We start from the raw sequence: 16,658 nt of genomic DNA on the forward strand, positions 1-16,658 counted from the left end.
AATGAAAAAAAGTTCTCCCTGATGCTGCTTACTCACCTACATCAAAGGCCACAATGCCGCTGTTGACACTCGGGAATGAGCAGCAGTAAATACTTTACCGGCTGCTTTTTGTTTGTATTGCCAGTGATATTAAACAGCAATTCCAGGAAACAAAATAAACAGATACTGTCCCTGTCAAAATAAAGAGACACTGGCCTAATAACTCACATCCTCAGAAATTTATAGTAACCAATCTGCATCCTCTCCATTGGAGCCCTTGCACTGTTGATCAGAGGTGGACTTCCAGATATGGGGGGACATGTGACCTGCCTCATGTGACAGTGCTCCAACCTGAACATCCAATCACAATGTATGAACACTGGAGGGTGGGTGACATCATCCACTCAATGACCTCTAGTGTCACCCAAGTGGATGATATCATTGCCCCCATGTCACAGTGTTCGAGGCTTGGCGATTTGGCCACTTACTTACTTCAATATAAAATAGAACTATACGCAAAACTCCTAATTTTGGATGGAGTAAGGGAAGGCTATAACCCTCCGTTAGTTTATTTTTTGCCATCTGTGCCCCACTGGAGAGATTTCCCTTCACTTCCTGATTTATAGCCAAACAGGAAGTGAGAGGAAATCCCTGTAAACTAGGGAATCCCCCAGGTCCCCATTGGAAGATTTCCCCTCTATTACTTTTCTGGGGATTATTAAAATTTGAGATTTTTTCACTTTCAATGTTAACCTTCTTAGCGGTATTCCCGAGCGTGGCTCGGGGTTAAATTTCAGAGCCAAAAGCGGTAACCCCGAGCCACACTCCTGGTACCGCCAGAAGCATCGCTGGATCCTGTAAGCAGGGTTACTTACCTTGTCACTGGGATCCAGCGATGTGTCCCGGCGGTGTCTAGCGGCGGATCTTCCTCCCGATCATCTCCGTGCCCCGGCTTCCGTCTCCTGCGACGTGACGTTCGCAGGGGGGTGGAACCGGCGGCAAATTCATATGTAAAATACACCAAACACACTGATACAATGCAAAATAAAATAAATTCACATTAGTTTGCCCCCCAGTGCCCTTTCCTGCAGTTTTACTGTACTTTTCATATATATATATATATATATATATATATATATATATATATATATATATATATATAATAAATGTATACAGTTGGTTTGGGCTGCTCATTCACAAGAATTACATGCAAAATAATGGTACCGCTTTCAGCACCTAAAATTCAAAAGAATCATACCGCCAGGGAGGTTAATGGTAAACAGGACAAAGAGAGAGGGGGAATCTCCCCAACAGGCGCACAGGCAGCAATAAAACCCGACGGGTTGTAATCCCTCTACAATCTAAAACTAAGCACAAAGTTTTGCCTTTAGTTATACTTTTAGGCTTCATTCACACTTGTGCGACTTCTCATGCAGCTTTGGTCTTTTAAAGTTGCATGACAAGTTCCCCATGATAACCAATCATATATATGCGACTTGAAGAGGAGTTCCAGTCACCTGTGGTAAAAATAAAAGTCGGCAGCTGCAAAAAGTGTAGCTGTTGACTTTTAAAAAACAGCCAGGACCCAGTCAGTCTCACCCGCTGTCTTCGGTCCCCAGCGCCAACATCTTCACTATGGGCACCCGACTCTCACGGCTTGTGGCTTCACAGCCGGGTGCCCACTGCCCATGTGCTAGTCGAGCGCTGCGTATCGTGAGTGGTGGATGCAGATTTCTGGGACCTGTCAGCGTCCCAGAAGACTGCAGGGGGAAGGGGGGAAGGAGAACTTTCATTGCCGAGCGCCGCGGCGCTCAGAACGGAAGTGGAAAGCGGGTATCTGTCAAAATCGGGTACCCGCTCCTCAAAAGTGCCAATTGTTTAAGGGAAGCGGGGAACGAGTCCTTCAAGCGGAACTTCCCCTTTTGTGTGGAGCTCTGCTTCAAAGTTGCAGCGACTTCAGAGTAGTTTATGCGCTACTTTGGTCCAACTTTCATGCAGCTTGAGGGTCATAGACTGCAATGTTAACCCTCAGAAGTTGCATGAAAGTCATACCTGAATGTTATACAATGCGACAGTTGTCCATTATCATTGGTCAAAGCCAAAGTTGTGTCCACGTTGCACCCATCCAAAGTTGCCTCCCAAAGTTGGTGCAACTTTGGAGTCGTACAAATGTGAATGAAACTAAATCAATATGACAGTGCTTGGGCTTGAGCAACCAATCACGACCTTGCTGGGGAATGGGTTCAGAGCAGAGGGATGTTGGGCGCTTGTGCCAAAAGAAGAGGACCCCAGTATAAACCAGCCAGATATTCAAAGGCTGTTAAGGACCAGACTTCACTAGTGATGCTGTAGTTCAGGGCAGCTCTGGCAGGCAAAAAAACTGAAAATCCCGCTGGCAACAAAGAAAGGAGAACAGGCGCCACTGAATGTAGCAACAATTTATTACATGACACGTATACGTCTGATGAAGGAGCCGATTGCGCATGCTCCGAAACGCGTTACGTCACTTCCGGAAAGTTTGTGGTCCACCGCTGCCTCCACTTGAACCAGCTCCTCTGTGATCCTTCCTGTGCCGTCATCACCCGGCTGCGGGCCAGTTGGGAAGTGGAAGATTGAGTGCAGGAAGTGATCTTACTATGAAACACGGATTCAAGAAAACCTTTATGTGAGTTACTACTTTTAATTGTCATGTAATAAATTGTTGCTACATTCAGTGGCGCCTGTTCTCTTTTCTTTGTTACTGGGGAATGGAGCTATCATGAGGCACTGCCACTTTGCCCTGATTGGGTAGTTAGAGTGCTGACAATGCTATCCAGTGAATGTTGATTCTGTGCTACATTCAGAAAATTCACCTAAAGTGTTATTGTACATCCTAACAATGAACTTCTTCTCTTATTTGCTTCCTTTTAGTTTCATAAATATACCATTAAAGCTATTTATTGCATCTGTTTTAGGAAGAGCAAAAAAACATGTCAGAATTTTAGGGCTGTCCTGTGTCCTCTCAAAGTGGCTATTTAGCCCTCTCATTTCTTATCTTGGACTACAGAATGATTGGCCTTTATGTTGTAGATATCTGAGAGTTTAATTGGCTGAGAAGTTTAACAAAAGCCACTGGGCAGGGCTGACAACACTTTACAAAAATGCTCTGCGTTGTCAGGCAACTATGGGACATAGGATCTTTGTGCTTTTCGGGCAGTTCAGTCGGTATATTTCTGTACTTGCAAGGTCTTTGTAAAGCGTATAGAAATGTGCATGTGTTGCAGAAATGTACTCCATTTTTTTTCCAATAATAAACCAGTTAAAAACTCAAAAGCAAACTTTTAAAGCCCATTCAGACTAGCGCGACTTGTCAGGCGACTTGTCAGCCTGACAAGTTGCACTCGGTCGCGATCCATTGAGTAGTACAGGACCCGTTCTAATAGGAGCGACACAAGTCGCTCCGACTTAGAAAAAGGGTCCTGTACTACTTTGGGGCGACCTCGGAGCGACTTGCATAGACTTCCATTATGTGAATTCCCTGCAAGTTGCTCCGAAGTCGTGGTGCACGGGACTGACAAGTCGCCTCCCCAAGTCATGCAGAGTCGGATCGCCTCAGTGTGAACCGGCTCTTATTATATTTCAGCTTACCAATTTTTAGATATTATGGCTGCATTTATTTCCTTTTTTAGAGTTTTCTTTCTTCTATTTTTCATCCGATGATTTGGTCAGGAAGTCAGTTGTTTATCAAAAGAACAAACTCTCCAGCAAAATGTATCAGCGATGAGACAAACCAACATTTCAAAACCGCTTTTATTTATGTATAACCTTTATCTTAAAAGGGAAAATTGTTTGCTGTAACTGATAAAGTATTTGCTTAAGTTTGGCTTCAATTTGTTAGTGTAATTAAATCTGCTACTACATCTAATACTCCCCTCCGCCAGACTGACAATGCAGCTGTCCAAATCTGCCCCTGTGCTCCTTCATCCAGAGTGGGGGCACTCTAATACAGGTGGTGTGTTACTGGCCAGATCACCAGGTGAAAACCGAGAAAAAAAAAAGAAACTTAATACACCCACCACATCTAATGATTGGTAAGCTGCAATATATTACATTTTTTTGTTTTAGTTTTATTATCACATTCAATCCATTACAGTATAATCTAGTAGACACCTCACAGGGTCACTGGAAGTGTATTTCCTAAAACATGTGTATAACTTTATTTCCCATTTCCTATAATGAGGCGAAATTCAAACCAAGGCAGGTTGAAATCCTATTGGAGTCTGTGATTTCCTGTATGTGAAAGGCAGCAGGGAGTCTGCAGTGACAAGTAGACATTCTTGCACTACCAGGGTAAATATTTGATTTTGAGTGTATCCTTAAGTTTTACTGCGGCAGGCAGCTGCTCCTGGGCAAAGCGACGTTATACTACTATATACCAGGGGGCGAGCGCGCCCCACCGGCGGCGCACTCACGCCCCTGCTCGTTAGCTGGGGAGCCAGTGCGTGTAACCAGCGGCTCCAATGGCCGCCACTCACGATCTCCCGCAGCTGAGAGAGAAGGACAGACGGCTGATGTAAACACAGCCGTCTGTCATTCTCCCTGAAGTGATCACAGAGGCTATGTGATCCTGATATATAGGATTGCATGTCTCTGTGATTACTTCACAAGCACCGCCCCCTGACAGTTAGTATCACGCCCCTAGGGACATATTTAACCCCTTGATCACACATCCTTTTAACCCCGTCCCTGCCAGTGTAATTTTTACAGTAATCGTGCATATTTTTAGCACTGATTACTGTAGTAATGTCACTGGTCCCCCCAAAAGTGTCAGAAATGTCAGTTAGGGGTCTGATCTGTCCTCCGCAATGTCGCAGTCCCGCAAAAAAAAACGCAGATAGCTACCATTACTAGTAAAAAAAAAAAAAAAACAATAAAAATGACATAAATCTTTCCCGTAGGTAGTAAACGCAATAACTTTTGCGCAAACCAATCAAAATACGCTTATTGCAATTTTTTTTACCAAAAATATGTAGCAGAAAACAAATTGGCCTAAAATGTTAAACAAATTAGATTTTTACAGGTTTTTTTTTTTTGAGAATTTCAAATAAAAGAATGTGAAAAATTTCAAAATTGTCGCTTTTTTTTTGTTTATAGCGCAAAAAATAAAAATCGCACAGGCGATCAAATACCACCAAAAGAAAGCTCTATTTGTGGGGAAAAAAAAAACTTTGTTTGGGTATAGCGTGGCACGACCGCGTAATTGTCCATTAAAGTAACGCAGTGCCGAATCGCAAAATAGGGCCTGGTCATTGAGCAGCCAAATCCTCCGGGGATAAAGTGGTTAAAGCGAATTTCTGACCTTTTTTTTTTTCTTTTTTTCTTTAAAAGAAAATAAAGGAACCCAATAGGTTCTGAAGCTACGCAAATCAATAACCAAAAACAAACTACAATCAAGAGCTGCCTGTTGTAGAGTGTAAAAAACACCTATACTGTGAAAGGAAACCGCGCTCTTACATCATAAAATACATATCACCACAGTGAATAAACTAATGAATAAATACATCTTCATTTAAACTATAGAAAATACATAGAAATTGTGAAGTCCATATATAGTCCCACACATGAAGAGCGTCCTCAGTGAGTATAGAAAAGGTTCCTCTCCACCAGCCTGCAGATGCGCAATACACTAACCAGACTTGATTGACCCCTATTACAGGGAGTCAAATTGCGCATATGGAAAAATCCAAGATGTCATACATGAGGTCACAGGAATTAATTCAAACTGCTCCTGTCATCAATTCAATGTGTATATAAATAGTGTATTCAAAGCTCCAGTGTTGCCATATAGAGAGGGAGAGGAAGAAACACTCTCATGGTGCAGTAATTCAAAATCATTTATTAAAAAAGAACATTGTATTGCACTTACATCAAAGAAGACAGGGATCAGCATGTATTGTATAGGAATCGCCGGTTTGTGCTCCACCTGTGTTCCAACTGACCGGAAAATGACATATCTCAAACACCACCCAACGCCGTTTCGTCAGTCTATGGTGTACATTTATTAAAAGTTTTCTCTCAGTTCACTTCTCGGCAGTTCTCAGAGGAAAATGATCTCGATCTCTCTCTCTCTCTCCCCCCTTCTCTCTCTCTCTCTCTCCCCTCCCCCCTCCTCTCTCTCTCTCTCCCCTCCCCCTCCCCTCTCTCTCTCTCTCTCTCTCTCGCTCTCTCTCTCTCTCTCCCCCCCCCCCCCCTGCAGTTGGCAGTGTTTCTCCTTTAATACTGTAATTGCCTGATAAAGAACAGTATTAAAAAGAGATACATTAAAATGTTTATAATAGATGTCTATAAACTTACATACTTTAAAAAAAAAAAAAAAACAACAAAGCAGGGTTTTTCTTTTTTTTAAACTAAAAGTATACCAAATAAAGTCCTTTTAACTCCCCTTGTTTTTACTTATAGGTAAGCCTATAATAAGACTTGCCTATAGGTCCTCTAAATATCTCCTAAACTTGCACCGTTAAGGAGATATGTACTGCATACTGCTCTGATTATGTCATCAGCGCATGCTATCTGAGGGAACGCCGCCCGTGCCCTTTCTTCTGGGCTTGTACCCTGACCAGCGGTTCCCATGCTCATGCGTGGGCATAACATCATCGCGGCTACAGCCAATCACAGCGGCGGGACTTACTGTGCGGGACCTTCAGAGCCCGTGCTGTAAACAGCAGCTCCCACACGCACGCACGGGAGTGATTTCATCGCGGCTCCGGCCACTCATGTTGCCGGAGCCAAGGAAGATGTTGGCCGTGTCAGCGGCGTGTGGGCGCCACTGCAGGCTTCGTTCTAAGGTATTTCATAATGAACTAGTATGCAATGCATACAAGCTCATTATGCCTTAGTGTTGCAAGGTTTTTTTTTTTCTTCACGGTGGTTTACAACCTCTTTAAAGAGGTTGTAAACCCTGATAAAAAAAAAAACCTGTAAGGCAAAGGCATCATTATAAAATACTTACCTTTGAACAGAGCCTTCTAGCGGCACCCCCACACAACGCTGAGACAGCTGACATGTTTCTTCCTATGAGTGCCCGGAGCCGCAATGACATCACTCCCGTACATGGGTTTGGGAGCTGCTGTTTACAGCACGGGCTCTGAAGGTCCAGGCATAGTAAGCCGGAACTTCAGAGCGCATATGCCAATGACATCATTGGCTGCATGCACTCTGAATATCTCCTAAACTCTGCAAGTTTAGGAGATAGTCACAGTACCTACAGGTAAACCTATAGTAAGTATAGTATAGTACATTTAAGAAATAAATGAAAAAATGTTTAGGAAGGCAAATTTGTCATAGAGTTGAAGTCATGTTAACTGATGCTGCTAAGTTTGGTTTTGGTCTGGTCTGTGTATGTGTGACTGTGGTGGGGACATTATATTGTAAGTTACAGCGGGCTGTTGTGAATGGCTGAAGGTCAGAAGTATATGTGGTCAGTGTATAAATACTGGAAATAATGTATTTATCTGTATACTGTGAATAGTAGAGAAGGCAGTGGGATTGTTTTTGTCCCAGCTCTGCAGCCCACGCGTTCCTGTTATGATAGACTGGTTCCAAGCTCCTGAGTTTAATTGCGCTCTGGGTTTAGGCAATAGATTTCTGCTGCTGGATAGCTTGCAATTTATTGCTTCATATTGTAATGTAAAGAAATGTGGTTTATGAACAAACTAATGCATACATTGTGTTGTTACCTATTAATAATTTATTTAAAGGGCAGCTCCATGTTAAATTACCAAGCACGGATTGGTGGGAGAGGTAAGCTTAGATTCTAAGTACCTCTGTGCACCCAGGCTTCCAGTCGTCTTCTTTAAAGTTCTTGAAAAGAGTTGAGAGCCATTTGCTCTGCTCCTACCAGCAATGTCCTAGGTGGGCAGAGAGAGTCAAGAATTATAACAGCAAAATCTCATTGCAAGTGGCTAGCTCAGCCCTCCTGGTTGCACTTGCAATGACACTGTCATTTTATGTTGTGCTAACCATTTAAAGCTGAACTACATGAAAAGGAAAAATGCTTCCATTCGTTGGGGCTGCCCTGAGTGCCCTCACACTGCAAGGGGTAAATGCTTGATAAATGAAAAGGAATTGGCAGCACTCCAGGTTGAGTCAAAATCCAGATTTATTGACTGGACATCCAAATATGACAATCGTGACAAGGTAGACGCATTTCACACACTGACTGTGTGCTTAAGCACACAGTCAGTGTGTGAAACGCGTCTACCTTGTCACGATTGTCATATTTTGATGTCCAGTTAATAAATCTGGATTTTTGACTCAACCTGGAGTGCTGCCAATTCCTTTTCCTTTATCAAGTTTTCACGGAGGCGAGCCGGGGCATGCACCGGTGTGTGTCATCAGGCAATTACACCACCTTGAGCAGTGAGTTCTTGTCTCTTCAGGGGTAAATGCTCATTTAGGTGTAGGGGGCCACAAAATGCAGTATTTCTTATTCATTCCTCTGCTTCCACAAAGCTGTAAAACCCAGCTCCGCAGCCTCTTTTTCCCCGTATGCTCCGGCGGTAGCAGGTCCTCTATCGTTAAGTCCATTTAAGAATGTAAACGGAAAATATCCGCGCTAGTTTTAAAACACCACTCTACAAGCAGCTAGCATAAATCTGTTTGACGGCAGATACACAGATATAAAAAGTCCAAAATGCAGCGCTGAGTGAAAAGTTCAATGGTTGTTTAGTGTCCATGCAAATGAAATCCCTTCACCATCAGTCATCTGAAACAATAGCACGTGACACCGTAGAAGTGCTCTTAAGGGGGCTGCTTACCAGACCAACATATGCATGGAACATGTAATCAAAAACCACAGAGGGGGAGAGCCAACAGTGGAAAGTGCAAACTTCCGTCCAGGTCCTCTCATCAGCTGTGAGCCTAGGCAGCCTCACTATAAACGTATTCAAACATTTCGAGTGAAAGAGGACAGCTGATGAGAGGACCTGAACGGGAGTTCGCCCTTTCCACTTTTGGCTCTCCCCCTCAGTGGTTTTTGATTACATGTTCCATGCATATGTTGGTCTGGTAAGCAGCCCCTTTAAGAGCACTTTTACGGTGTCGCGTGCTATCATTTCACATGACTGATGGTGAAGGGATTTAATTTGCATGAACCATTGAACTTTTCACTCAGCGCTGCATTTTCGACTTTTTATTTAAGTCCATTTAAGAGCCCATAGCCCTGCATGGGAAGTGAGGACCCCATGAGATATTCCACTGCCGGGGCATAGAGGATTGAAGAATAGCGTCAGCTGCTGCAATAACAGAGGATCAGTTGAGTACAACTGCTTTTTTTGGTACCCTAGAGGAGCATTTGACCCTTCCAGTGTCGGGTCAGCTCCAAAGCAAGGCAGAAATTGTTCTTTCCCCAGAGATGGGCTTTAAGGTGGAACTGTGTTTTCAGTAATTACATCACTCACATGCCCATCTTCAAGTGTAGTCTCTTATAAAGTTTGTATGCCCTCACACTATTATTAGTAGCTGTAAAGGAGATTGCACATAAACCATACAATTAATTTGTAACGTGTGGCCCAGTATAAGGACTCTTGTAGTTTGGCTTTGTTTTTCTGCATTTGACTTTCATTAGAAGCACATTTTAATTCCAGTTCTACAGATTTCTATTTTTTATTTTATTTTGGATAACCCATGGACCTGCTTTGCTTTATGCTTATTTTGGTCCTGTGACAGTCCATGTCCCTGATGGATCCATCATGTGACATCAGTGGTCTACTTTCTTTTCTTTTTCCTCCCAGCTGTGGGCAGATCCTGAATGTTCTAGAGTAGGGGTCTCCAAACGTTCTAAACAAAGGGCCAATTTATGGTCCTTCAGACTTTAGGGGGGGGTCGGACGTTGGTATCAGTGGGAGGAATAATGCCCAAGTACTGGTGTCCATGTGAGGAATAGTACCGCATCTTTGGTGTCTGTGTTAGGAATAGTGCTCCATCATTGATGTCAGTAGGAAGAATAATGCCCCATTATTGGTGTCATTGGGAGGAATAGTGCCCAATCGTTAACGCCAGTGGGAGAAATAGTACTGTACCATTGGTGTCAGTGTTAGGAATAGTGCCCCATTATTGGTGTCCGTAGGAAGAATATTGCCCTATTCTTAGTGTCAGTGGGAGAAAAAATGCCCAATCGTTAGTGTCAGTGGGAGAATTAGTGCCCAATCATTGGTTTCAATAGGAAGAGCAATGCCCAAATTGTTGGTATCAGTGAAAGGAATACTGCCCCATCATTGTGTCATTGGGAGGAAAGGTGTCTTGTATCAGTGATAGGAACACTACCCAAAGGGTCGTGTCTCTCCTCCGGACCGCAGCTTGGAGACCACTGTTCTAAAGAATGGTTCCAATTGATCACTTGGCCCTTTTCTCTGCAGCATTTATTTCCTGTGAGTCCAGGGAATGGCTTGATATTGTACCCCCAGAGGGTGGGTCCTTTACATACAGGAACTGGTTTTAATGACACTAGGCACAAAACAGTGAGTCTGCTGGGTTGGAGAGGTGGTGAATATTACAGCAAAGCTGACTTTTTGTGTTAGTTTTAAACCAGCCTTTCTTAGCCAGGGTTCAGAGGAACCCTAGAGTTCCTCCACAGATTCCTCCCTCTTGTAACACTAATGATATTTTTATCGATTTTGTATGGGGGACATCCTTCCCACTGACCACCAATGTAAGAGATATTCTTCCCACTGACCACCACACTAATGTACCATGACTTGTTGATATTGCAATTATTGGCAAGAGTTCCTCGAGAACTGAAATGTATTTTAAGGGTTCCTCTATGTTAAAAAAAAAAAAAAAAAAAGTTGAGAAAGGCTGTTTTCATGCAAAACTGGAGTTGGAGCAAGACTGGAAAACTGGTTTCATGGGTAAAATGTACTCGATACACTGACTGCCTTCCCTTATTGATGCCTGCTTGACCGTCTGATGTGGATCTGCCCTTTAATTTCACTTAGTTAGATATTTCTATGTCTCTGAACTAATAAGGATGATTTTTGAAACTGCATTTTAACATAGTGGTTTCTACACCAACAGCCCCTTCCACTGCTGACCACATTCTACCTAACCCCCTCTTCATCGAGGGCACAATGGATGCATTTTTTAAAAGACATTTCAGAAAAAAAGCTGCTCCTCCACCCTCAGAGACGTCTTGCCCTCCAGCTTTGCGTCGGTGCAATGTGGTCATTACCACCGGAAAAGCACGCCGCAGATCCAGTGTTGGCCTTCCATCTTCCTCTCTTTCTATGCAACGACGATGTTCGGTCACTCAGACACAGCCCCCCCCTCCGTGTTTGATGACATCAGGGCGTGGAGGGAGGAGAGATGGGCGAAGGAGGTCGAGTACCACCACTCCTGGGCTCAGTCCTCGTTTTGCTGTTCAGAGGAGACGTGGGGGGAAACTGAACTCCATTGATAATCAGCTTTTGGGGCATTCTATGTTGTTGGCCAGCCTCATCCCAATAAAGAAACCTACGGACATGAGAGAAGGGGAATCGGAGGAGGAAGAGGAGGAGGAAATGGAAGACGTGTCAGAGGAAGGAACTGATCAGGATAGCATTATCTCCAGTACCTCTGACCGTAAATGTACTGAGGAGATGTGTCCGCTTCCTTCTTGTTCCACCACTGACCACCAAACACTGTACGCAGGGGACTGAGTAAAGGTGGGGTGGGGGGCTAAGTGTTTAATATACTATTTTATTTTAATTTATAGGAAAGCTATAGTGTATAAGCCAGCCTCATATTATTAATATATTTTTGCTACATGCCAATTTTGTGAAATTGAACAAGTTTTCAAAGCTTCTTAATTAACAAATTAAATTAATCATTGTAATAATAACACATCTTAGTATACTGTACCTATGCAAAAATGAGAAAATGTATTTAAATACCATCATCTGATATCTCTGTAATCCACTGCGCCAAAGCACACAGACCATCTCACAGGGTCAGCGAAAGGGAAGTAGGAGTGTACTTCCTGAAGCCTGTGCTGTGTAACTTTAGCTTTTGCTTCCTGCATTACCAGTTACATTCAGATTTGCAAGGCAAGCTTGAATCTGATAGGTGGCTTTGAAATATATCCTAGTGGTGGTGTTTTTTTTAAATTAGGGTAGCTGTGTGACGAGCGGCAAGGAGGTTTTTCTTGCATCACAAACATACATTTTCCAGGTACATGACTTTTGAAGCAGAGAGCTGCAGTGAGCAGTAGAAGCTCTCCAATTGTAAAGGTAGATTAGCAGAGTTCAACTTTAAAACTTGAGGGTTGGTATTAAAGACTATGACTAAGAGTAATGTATAGAGAGAAATAGCCACACTCCAACTTGAAGGTGAAAAATATAAAATCTGTTTTTTATTCGTATCCAAAAGATAAAATCAATTCAAAGTGTATCCATAATACAGTCAGAGACAAGAGATGAACGCATAGTAGTTGACGCGTTTCACGGATAAACGTCCGCTTAGTCGTAACCAGTCGTATTTCTCTCTATACATTACAGTTGCCTGGACTGCGGATCCTTGCTGCACCTTATTTTGATGGTTGGGATTACCTTATCACTGGAGTGGTTCTTTTGCCCTTTCTGCTGATCTGTGACTATGACTAAGAGGTCAACTTAAGGAGCATATAATTTTCTTCTCAGTCAAATAGAAAGTCGCTCATCTACCTCAATCTTTACTACAAACTTGCTTTATCGTATGTCACTGGAACATATGAGATGTGTCTAAAAAGTTTGGTGAATGGTATCAGAGATACAAACCAATTCCCTTATTGGCCTTCAAAATAATTGCCATCCTTCACCAGACACTTTTGGCAACGTTCATAAAGCTTCTGGAAATTGCAGAACCATTGTCACACATTCATGGATTGCCGCTGACATTGTCTTGACCTTGAACTTTTGCAGGCGACTCTTTTTGGGTCGGGGGGAAGACGATGAACATAAATCCATCGATTTCCGCTTGGATTCCAGATCAAACTGGTAGCAAAAGGTCTTATCCCCTGATACGATGGTTTGCAGAAAGGAGGGATCCTGGCCACATATGGTAATGAAATCTGCGGAGGTTTCAATCCATTTTGCTTTCGGTTCGTCTGTCTGCTTGTGCAGCAAAAACCCGGAACAGATCTTATGCTTACCCAAATCTTTGCGGACGATGGCGCCCACTGTGTCCTTGCTAATGCCCAATTCTTTTGCCAGTTCCTCCGCCATTAATCATAGAGTCAGTTTTTCGCACTCGATCATGTCTAGGGTTCTGCTTGTCGATGGCTGACCCAAACGTGGCTCATTCTCAGTCGTTTCCTTTTCTTCGCAAAAGTGTTTGAACCACTCGTAAACACTTTTTCTGCCCAGGGCTTCCATCCCTTACACTTGCACCAACATTTTCATGCATCGCCGTTTTCCCAAATTTGTAGCAGAACTTTTTCCATTCAATAAATTTTTATTGATTTTTAAATTTTTTTTTCCATTCAATAAATTTTTATTGAGCTTTACAATTTGTAGCAGAACTTGATGTTCACTCATTGCTCCATTGCACTGTGACCCTACCTCTCGCTGACTATGTTCAACTGCCCACAGCCAGTTTACCCTGATGGTCACGTGTACTCAATGGTGCCAACAGTGGCGCTTCCCAGTGTGTCTCTGAAAAGCCATGTGCATGCATGTGCACCTGGCCCATGTTGCCATTTAGAAATCAGACCATTCACCAAACTTTGTAGGCACACCTCGTAGATAGTCCTCCACATTCCCTCTCTCTGGAGCCTTTTGCCCCACTCAGCAACTTAATCATGGAGGTCTTAATTGTAGCAAAAGTTTCTTTTAAAATATATTTAAAACACAAACTTTCCATAGATACAAGAAGAAAAAGATTAGCCAGGCATTCCCCACAGACAAAGGTCGCCTATCATTCAAGTCTCTCACAAGTCTCTTCAAAGTCAAGCTAAAAAGTCGCTCCTTCATGGGGCGACTTTCTGGTCGTGGTAGTGTGAACCGGCTCTAAGGGGTTAGGTAAGACACTGGCAGTTATGTTTAATTTTTTTTGCCTGTGTCCTGTTTGAAAATAGGTCTCTTTACTTCCTGACTCAATGACTAAGACACCGTTCACACTGGGGCGACGCTACTTGCCGGGGCGACCTCACAGGTCGCGGTGCGCAGCTCGCACCACGACCTCGGAGCGGCCGGCACGGACTTCATATCATTGAAATCAATGCAGGTCGCTCCAGGTCGCCCCCAAAGAAGCTCCGGACCCTTTTTCTAAGTCGGAGCGACTTGTGTCGCTCCTATTAGAACGGGTCCACAGCTACTCTATGGCAGGCGACCTGTCAGGCGACCAGGTCGCCTGACAGGTCGCCCCAGTGTGAACGGAGTCTAAAGCGGACCATAGATGGGTCTGTTTTTTTTTTTTTATTATTGGTTCAACCAGCAGGTTGAAACGAAAATAAATTGACTCCATCCACACATTCAAGGCTACAGAATACACTGATCAACGCTGCAGCCTATAGCCTACAGCACTGATCAAGCAGATTTTTTCCAACAGGACGATTGAACAGAAATTGATCAGTAGTAGAACCTGACATAGGTTCTAATCCTTCCACATTGCATCCAAAGGTTCTTGTCTTTAAATTTATTAGTAAATCAGAGTCTTACTGCTGAGATAATGGACAAGAACACTCAACGTTATCTGGTACAAGGTATCTATGAACGGTGTTTTAGTCTCAACACCATAGCTAGAGCAATCAGGTAAAAGCTTAAGGTCAGCAAGCAATGTTGAATTTGTCATCTCATTTCCATGTTTTGACTGTAGCAACACTTTAATTATTTAAAGCGATGAAACAGCAGTGACCTCACTTTGTGCCGCGCGTCACTTGTCTGCCATCAACTCAAAGCTATCAACATCTCAGTCTAGTGTGTATGTTTACGCATCGGTCCTGTTTTCTGGAAAGCTTATTCTTACAGTGATGCTTAGTCATCCGCATCCTTTAGGCTATATACCTAGTTATATTTTTGAATTATTTGAAATACTGATTGGGTTGCAAGAAATTATATATCTACTACTCAAACACTTGGGTGATAGGTCACTTTTTCTGAAGTCTTGTGCTTTTAACAGTAACAGATATGTCTTTTTCATGGAAATTCTTCAAATGATTGCTCATGTGGACAGCCAGTGCAGTCAGCACTCGTCATGAACAACTGCTGCAAGAATTTCTGTTACAGGATAGACTGCAACTTTAGGCTACAGAGTGAGTGAAGGTAAATAGTAAAGTATACTATAAGTGCTGTGTATTATAGCAAGAAGCGTAGCATGTGTATATACTTACCAACATTATGGTCTCAGAAAAACTAGTAACCTTGCCCATGTTCTGCATTTTACCTCCCCAGACCCACCTCTAATTATGCCAGAACCACCCATCATAACCTTTTTACAGCTTGGTCCCATCTAGACCCTGCCTGTATGCAAGGTCTAACCAGGCCTGCCATTAGGGGGGTACAGCCCATACATATGTAGGGGGCCCGGGCATCCCGAGGGGCCCCAAACAGGGAAGGGTTGCCACCTGCCCTCGGAATACCATTCAATTGTAAGCTCCACCTTTCCCTTGCAGACTGGCACTATGTGGGGGGTCCTGCCCCTCACTAGCCCTCACACACAGCTGTAGGCCCAGCCCTCCCCTGTTCTCCAGCTGTTCACTCCTGGACAGGAGGGGCGGCATTTACTAGAACCGTTGACCTTTATTTTCCTGGGATGGAGGAGATGGGACCAGAGGAGGATGAGGACACATGGTAGGCGGGCCCTGGGGAATGTTGGTGGTCAGGTCTGGGGGGGGGGGGGGGGGGGGCAGGCCTAAAACGTTGTAAGGGGCCCCAAAATTTCTGATGGCTGCCCTGGGTCTAGCCACTTGTATAAGGTTTCCTCCACCCTCTCAATGTAAGCCACATACCTATATACGGTATTTACCTTCAGCCCCACTCCATAGATTTCACTGTATGGCCCAGTCCTGCGCATGCACACCACCTATTATTATATTATCATTTATTCCTAAGACGGGGACTGTACCCCTAGCAGCTCAGCAATCGCAATTATCACAAGCAATTAGCAAGTGGTGCCAATGCAGCCAGGACATTTTTGAGTAAAGTCTGTGCAGTTTTAGGCAGAGCTGCACAGTGAAGATATCTGAAGAGGGCTGATATTTGGGTATGTGGCTTACAAAGTAGAGTTCTCCCTTAAATGGACTGCATAGTGGTTTTGCTGGCATTTCACTTATTTAATATTGTCAGGACTATAAAATAAATTTTAAAAATATTTTGACCTTTCTTGTCAGGTAAACATGAAATACTGCAACTGAATAATTCCTTATTTTAAAGGGATTGTAAAGGCTGAAGATTTTTTTTCTTAATGCATTCCATGCATCAGAGGCGTAGCTAGAACCTTCAGGGCCCCGATGCAAGAAACCATGAAGGGCCCCCGGACCCCTGGTCAGGGCCCTTCCCTTCAAGCCTGGGGCTCTTCCCACTGATCCTGTAGTGGGCCCCCTTCCTGACCTCTTGGGGCCTCCCCACGGTGGTGGAATGCCAGGGCCCGATCGCAAGTGTGACCTTTGCGATGCTGGAAGTTCACCCACTGGTGTCAGTAGTTTTTATTTTTTGGTATTTTAATTGTATTCTTTTTTATCATTTCATTTT

At 43.5% G+C, this 16,658-nt stretch overlaps 1 protein-coding gene across 5 annotated transcripts in view; it reads left to right on the plus strand.

Moving 5' to 3' along the window:
* The window catches only part of DGKZ (diacylglycerol kinase zeta), a 382,126-nt gene that overhangs the window by 211,142 nt on the left and 154,326 nt on the right, over window positions 1-16,658 (plus strand). For 2 of the 5 annotated variants that reach the window (XM_082269994.1, XM_082269995.1), the window contains exon 2: window positions 11,032-11,635. The exons of the other annotated variants lie outside the window; for them this stretch is intronic. In XM_082269994.1, the coding sequence (XP_082126120.1) occupies window positions 11,085-11,635 (551 nt within the window). In that variant the 5' untranslated portion in view covers window positions 11,032-11,084. The remainder of the gene's footprint in view (window positions 1-11,031; window positions 11,636-16,658) is intronic. 5 annotated transcript variants of the gene reach the window in all.

Source organism: Pelophylax lessonae (assembly GCF_965119305.1).
Source record: "Pelophylax lessonae genome assembly, chromosome: 10".
NCBI classification, from domain to species: domain Eukaryota; kingdom Metazoa; phylum Chordata; class Amphibia; order Anura; family Ranidae; genus Pelophylax; species Pelophylax lessonae.